The sequence below is a fragment of the Numenius arquata genome, chromosome 9 (assembly GCF_964106895.1).
Source record: "Numenius arquata chromosome 9, bNumArq3.hap1.1, whole genome shotgun sequence".
Lineage (NCBI taxonomy): Eukaryota > Metazoa > Chordata > Aves > Charadriiformes > Scolopacidae > Numenius > Numenius arquata.
The window spans coordinates 58,096,423-58,103,462 of record NC_133584.1 but is presented as its reverse complement, the minus strand read 5'-3'; the positions used below and the strand labels follow the sequence as shown (position 1 = coordinate 58,103,462).

The window sequence follows — 7,040 nt, the reverse complement described above, 5'->3', positions numbered from 1 at the left end:
CCGGGGAGACCTTGGAGCCCCTTCCAGTCCCTCAAGGGGCTCCAGGAAAGCTGGGGAGGGACTCTGGATCAGGGATGGGAGCCATAGGACGAGGGGGAAGGGTTTTAAACTGAAAGAGGGGAGATTGAGGTGAGATATTAGGAAGAACTTCTTTGCTGTGAGGGTGGCGAGACCCTGGCCCAGGTTGCCCAGAGAAGCTGTGGCTGCCCCATCCCTGGAGGGGTTCAAGGCCAGGCTGGATGGGGCTTTGTGCAACCTGGTCTGGTGGGAGGTGTCCCTGCCCATGGCAGGATAGTGGGACTCGATGATCTTTAAGGTCCCTTCCAACCCAAACCACTATGATTCTATTTACCTTCCTGCTGCGGGATGGGTGAGCACCCCAGGTGTGGGATAGGAGTGAAATCCCCACACCAGCACCATCAGCATCAACTAATCCCTGCCTCCCACTCAACCCGCAGCTCTGGCCAAAGTGTGAAGCCGAGCCAGGGGTGACAGCTAAAAATGAGGTTTGCCCATCGGTAGAAGGAACTTGGAGGTGCTGCCGGTTCCTTCTGAGAGCCACCAATGGTGACACCGAGCTGTGGTCGCTGTCGTGCTGGAGCAGAGCATGCTGACGGCCCTGTACAGAGGTTTCTGCTGCCTGTATCTGTGGCACGCTCGGCCAGCCACATTTCCCCTCAAAATTTGGTCTTTCCAGTTCACGTCTCTGGGCTGCGGTCTGCAACTTGGTCACGAGCCTCATCGAGGCGATAAAGCGCTGTCAGCAAACACCGGTGTGTGTGGGGGGTAAGCATGGGTGCATACAGCCAGCTCTCTAAATCAAAAGGTGGGTGACTTTATGGTGCCGCTCATCACGAAGGGGAAAACCTGGGGTGGCCAGCGAGGCAGGAGAAAGCTGCTGGAGGTGCTTTGGCTGGTGAGCTCAGCTCTGAAATATTTATTTTGCCCTGGCATCCAGAGATTTCAGGGGTTGCGATTTCAGCCCCGTTACCTCCTTTGCTGCTGCAGGCGACGGGAGGGTCCTCTGATGCTCTTCAGCTGAGCTGGCTGAGACACCTGCCCTCAAATTGCTGCCTATTCTCATAGCAGCTTCCTGGTGGCTTGCTGGGGTGCAGACACCAACACTGGGTCCGATGGCTTCCATCCACGGGACAGGGTGGTCGTGGGGCAGAGAATGATAGAGAAACATTACTTCCAGATATATCCTGTTAATTTATTAGGATTCCAGCCATCTCTAGTCCCTCCCACATGGCAGGGCACCTGCTTCCAAAGCAGAAAATGATCATGTCATGGAAGCATCCTCCCTGGAAGTGTTTAAGGCCAGGCTGGATGGAGCTTTGAGCAGCCTGTTCTGGTGGGAGGTGTCTCTGCCCATGGCAGGGGGTTGGAACTGGATGATCTTTAAGGTCCCTTCCAACTGGAACCATTCTATGATTCTATGAAGCGTGACTTCCAGCTATGAACATTTGCAGAGATGCAGCTGAGACGCAGCGTTGCCTTTGCCCAGTAGCGAAGTCAGTGAAATGCAGGTCACGGTTCAGCCCCTGGAGTTTGCTCCTCTGGGTTCAACAGCATTTGAGTAGTTCTGGCTTCTGTCTGCTCTAGAGTTTTAATTCCGCCTTTCCTCGGAGGTGGGACAGGTGCCTCCTGTGAGGTGGGAAAGCTGAAATGTCCAGAGGAGCTTAGAAGGATGTGGCATCCAAGCCCAACCTGAAATGAGGCATGTCTTATGTCTGAAGCCCCTTCAATGCATAACTTAAGTATGTAATGAATCCTGCAGTGCAAACAGTGGTTTCCTTTATAGCAACTCAAGTGTAGAAGGGTTCTTGTAGGTGAAATTAAAAATGTCTCTTTTATTTCCAAGCCCCCGTCTCTGCTCCAAACCCTTGCAACATGGGAGTGAACAGCTTTTTCAAACAGCAAATATTTTTCCTCCCTTGTAATGATTCATATTTAGGTGACCTCTTTTAGATCAAATTTTCAGCGAAGTTCAACAAAAGAAAAGTTCAGTCGTAGGAAATTTTGGGTCAAAGAAGGAATCCTTCCTGAAGTTACAAGCCACTGAAGGCAGAAGATGTGAGTGGAAAGTGGTGGTTGGGGCTAATAACCCAGTATTTGGCGCGATGACATCATTACTTCATCACATGTAACAATTTCCGCTTAACCCCATACCTGCAAAATCCAACCCATTTTTATGGCAATGCCCTTTTCCTTTCACTGTGAGGGCTCAGGGGGAAAAAAAAGGGGTCAGTTTCTGGGTTAGAAAAGTGGATTTCTGGTAATTCTTCCCTCTGTTGGTCTTCCACGCTCTGCCTCTCGGTAGATTCTTCGTGGTTATAGATGCGAACAGTCAGAATAGGAAGATGTGTCACAAAATTGTTATTACTTCAGGTGAATTTGGTAACCTGAAACGTGAAAAAAATTATGTGAGATGAGTTGCTGGTCTCTGAAGTGTCAGATGAGTCAGACCGCAAAATCATGACATCCTGCAATGACATAGAACATCAGTCGAGATTTCTGCTGGTATTATTCAAGAGAGGTGATAGAGCAGGGACCGGATTAGTCGCTTCTCGTTTGAAAGTGCCCTGAATCTGTAAGAGGCTCCTGATTTTCTGCAGGACTGAAAATGCCATGAATCTGTTCTTTTTCTGGAGGACTGACGATGAATTTGTGTGAGGAGTCCTACTCTTCAGTGCTCCTCTTCCAGCTTGGCTACATGACTTTGGGAGAGGCTTCTCGGGGGCCTTTTCTCCACAGAGAAGCTGATCAAACTGGTTACATGGTCTTTTTTCTGCAATAAAAATAGGTTTCCGTGAGAAATGCTACTCCGAGGTCCATCCAATAGACAAAGCCAGAGAAGGGGCAGGAAACCAGCACTCCTACAGTGTAGCTCAGGCAGGGACTCGGGGCCCAAAGCTGAACTGAAATGGGGCTCCTGGTGATGGGCTGTGGAGGGAAACCCATGGTGATGCTGGTCAAGGCCAGTAAGGCTGATTAGTGCCCTCTCAGGGCCCTTGTAGGGCACGCATAAGCTTTTTAAAGTGCTCTCCAGAACATGTCAACATGGGATCTCAGCAATGAGTGGGGAAGGCATCCCAGTTCCTGGTAACCTGAGGTCCCCCTGGAGGACATCCCCTGGGCATCTACTCTTCACCTGCCCGGTCACTGCAGGACACAGGGATCCCTGAGATGAGGCAGGGGTGGGTTGTGCAATTGAAGCAAAGAGAAGTTAAACTGTGAACTTCTATGTCTTGTCCTCCTTTTGAAACCCTTGCTGGGTGCCTGACTTTGCAGCCTGCTGATCTCTGCTCTTTGGTTTGTAGGAGGCACATGGAAGTGCACCCACAGATGTGTTTAATTGTGATTACTATTAGAAAGAGGGGGTGGGAAGGGGATGAATAAAAAAAGCTTCTTGAACAATTTTTTTTTTTTTTTCTCCTTTTCTTCCCTTATCTCTTTATCTGCCTGAATAAACTGTATTGGCTGATTTGGGATTCTGATGACAGTCTCTGCCCTCCCCTTTCTAGAGGTAGACGGAAGGAAGTGGGCTAGAAAATGAAATATCAGCTCCTAACCTCGGGTCAGGTAAGCCGGTTGTATGCTGCAATGGAAAGGATGGTAGGGCTTGAACTTCACTATAAAAAGGGGACCACATCTGGCTTTGAGACACACACAGAGTGGAAGAGGTCTTGGAGAAGGAGAACTCTGGTGCTCTCTCACAGTCTGCATCCTCTTAAAGCAGCAGAGAGGTTGCCATGGCTTTTGCCAACTACGCTGGGCTGGTAAGTACTTATGTTTGTTATGAGTGTTAAGATATATTTGCTGCAAGAGAAAAAGCAGAAGGCAGATGCTGTCATCTAGGAGCAACTCTTGCTGGTCTTAGTGGGAGCTGAATGGGTTGCTGGGTCTGATACAGCTTTCTGTCCTGAGCTTTTGCAAGTGGGTTTGGTGTTGGTGACAAGGAGGCAATGGACTATCCATTATTTATCTGCAAGGGCAGCACTGCTGATGTGGGACTGGGAGAGACGGTCCTTTTCTCAGGCAACGTGCTATCGAAATTGCTGAAATGTCACTGTGAAGTGCATTTACATTTCAACCTGGGTAGTATTTGCAGCACTGTCAACCCTTGTGACTTTCTTAAGAGCTATGCATTTATCTGTCTTCTTTTCCTAAAACCCTAGCTTCTGGAAACTGCCCAAAAATCTCAGATTTCATCAAGAAAGGGGTTATTTCCAGCAGATGTCTGCTTGGTGGCCAACGTTTCCTGTCCTGAGAAAGCATATGGCTCACTAGGTTTCTAAGCATAGGCTTAGAAAAGCTGAGGCTTAGGTCAGCTGAGTCCTTACCACACCTTGTAGATTATAAGACGTTGCTGTTTGACTGCGGAGGAGGAGAAATGCTTGTTGGAGAGATGCTCTTCCTGGTTCAGAGCCAGCTATGAATCAGAATTTAAATTAGAGTTCAGCATCTGTTGTGATGAGTATCATTGCCATTGTGCTATTTGCTCGTGCTGGCTCGTCCCTTCCAAATACAAGTACGAAGATGGGCTGTTGATGGTCCAGACCGGTCAAGACTTGGCTCTTTGTGCTCTCTCTTTCTTGACTGAGCACAACTAATGACACGTTTCTCTCTCCCAGTTCAGATCACTGTTTTTGGTGCTGGTTCTAGCACTCACCGTAAGGAGCTCACCCCATGGGAGGGTGGCTCATCCTCGACCCAGCAGGGATGGTGGCTCTGTGAGGCTTCGAGAAGGTTGCCCGAACCAAAAGGATCTCAAATTCCCTACCACAGTGAAAGTTGACATTCGTATCAGCAACTCGGATCGTGCCTCTAGGATGATCCACGATGTCAGGAACCGGTCTCTCGCTCCTTGGGACTACAGGTAACTATTTAGTTATTATCTATATTGCGATATCTGAGCAGCGCAGCTATGTCTTTTTTTGGTGGATGATGGCTGGTTCTCAGCATGTTCCTAGAGTCCTGTGAATATTGCAAACACTTCTGGACACACACTTACGTTTTGATGTTGGGTGACAGAGAAACTGTTTGCAGTGCAAGGGGACATCATTGGAACGTTTTCTAATCATCTTACTGATATTTGTCAAAGAATTATTACTCTAGGAAAAGAAAAATGTCAGTACCTTGTAATTTTACATTTTCATAGCTGAAAGATATTTTTGAATGCTGAAATTAAAACAAAACCAAACAAAAATGAATAGTTCACTTGTGACAAGTTCCGTATTTCACCCAGCTCTGCTCCATTCATCATCTCCTAAAGAATGATGTGGCAGCATTACCCTCCCAAAATTGATTCCGTTTCTACGAAATCATTCTAAAAATGTTGAAGATAGGGAAATTCTTTGGCTTTGTCTCATAATGAGGACACAGAGGTAAATAGTATGGGCCTTTCATGGAGATAAATAAGAAGATCCTGCCAAACTGTGTTGTGCAAGTGCATAAACCCCTTTTGTGCCACCATCCCCAGGCTTGACGAGGACCCCAACCGCTTCCCCCAGGTGATTGCTGACGCCAAGTGCCGCCTCTCTGGCTGCGTAAACCCACTGGGGCAGGAGGACCACAGCCTTAACTCCGTCCCCATCCGACAGGAGATCCTTGTCCTCCGGCGGGAGCAGCAGGGCTGCCAGCCCATCTACCGCCTGGAGAAGAAAGTCATCACCGTGGGCTGCACGTGTGCTGCTCCAGTCGTCCACCACCAATCCTAGGAGGGATTAGAAGAGGAGGCAATGTTGGGAAGAGGAAATGTCTCCTATGAGCATCCCTCTGGAGAAATTCCGCAGATGCCCACCTTGCATCCCAGGAATTCAACATGACATTTCGTTTCCAAATCTGAGCAAATTACCTTCTGGAAGAACTGATCCTTGCTGTTATTTATTTATGGATTTTAGAATGGGAATCACCGGTGGCTGGTGATGGAGGGGACAGAGGGGGATGGAGGAAGAGTTTTGTTTGTGACTCCGAGCAGGGAGGGGGTAAAGCAGTGCTTTTTTTTTTTTTCTTTTTTTTTTTTTCATTGTGGCTTACATCAGTTTGGTGAACCAAATGAATTACAGTTTCAAAAGCTGTTCTCAGCAGTAAATTGCCCTACTGTGTACATGCCAACCAGCATGGCCACAAAAAATCTCTCCTCCTGCACCTTCTCCCTCCTTCCCTCATCCCCATAGCCCTTTTTCCTTCTCTGGCCGTCACTGCTCACTGGTGTATTTCTAGTGTAAATCTGACATAAAAGCCACCAGGCCTGATCCTCATCACACTCTGATTTTGTCTCACTGCTGCTCCACGGGGAGCGTTTGTATTTCTATTTATGTGTTCTATTTATGACTATATTTATGGCTTTATATGTGCTCAGAGTATCCAAAAGTGATAAATATTTATCTGTATTTATTCAATAACTTATCCACTGAATAAAATTTGTATTTAATTTAAAAGAGTGTTGTTTTATGGTAGCTCAAAATGAAAGCAGACACAGAGAATAGGCTTGTGCTGCAGTAACACCGAGCAATTTCAGCAAACATCAGGCTTTTTCCGGTGCAGTGATATGAGTAAGAAGGAGCACAAGAGAACTTGCAGCTTAAATAGATGCAAAAAAGGGCTGAAAGCAGTGAATTGAGGTTATACAGGCAGCGCTGGGGGAGTTCGCAGTGGAATCAGGTTCTCTAGACTTTGGGGATGGTCTCTAGGATGGTGGGTAAAGAGGTGGGAGACATCGCACTACAAGGCTGCAGCTGAAATTTGGGATGGGCATCAAGCCCGGTTCATGTGGGCTGGGAAAGTCCCATCCTCTTCCAAACAAGGTGTCATCGTTATGAGCCCCCAAATTCTCAACGAGTTGGATGGTTGGCTGAGCAGGAACACAGGGAAATGAGCAAAGATGGTTTCATCTCACCGCTCTTGAACCAGCCAAATATTAGGTGTTGGGCTTGAAGTGGTGGATGAGGATCCCTCCACATCCAGGGAACAAGGAATAAACACCTCCAGGGCAGAGTTGACTGCTGAGCTGAGGAAAGGAGGAATTGCCCTGT

The 7,040-nt window shown here is 47.7% G+C and overlaps 1 protein-coding gene across 1 annotated transcript; it reads left to right on the top strand.

Annotated features, from left to right (window-relative positions):
* Positions 1-3,755: 3,755 nt before the first annotated feature.
* On the top strand, positions 3,756-5,723 carry LOC141468444 (interleukin-17F-like). Its single transcript, XM_074153533.1, has 3 exons — positions 3,756-3,782; positions 4,638-4,882; positions 5,486-5,723. Exons 1-3 carry the CDS (start codon positions 3,756-3,758, stop codon positions 5,721-5,723), a joined length of 510 nt encoding a protein of 169 aa, XP_074009634.1.
* The last annotated feature ends 1,317 nt before the right edge of the window (positions 5,724-7,040 follow it).

Coding starts and splice junctions, on each gene's coding strand:
- LOC141468444 (XM_074153533.1), top strand. CDS start 3,756: ATGGCTTTTGCCAACTACGCTGGGCTG. Junction 3,783..4,637: donor TTGCCAACTACGCTGGGCTG/GTAAGTACTTAT, acceptor TCTCTCTCCCAG/TTCAGATCACTGTTTTTGGT. Junction 4,883..5,485: donor CTCGCTCCTTGGGACTACAG/GTAACTATTTAG, acceptor CACCATCCCCAG/GCTTGACGAGGACCCCAACC.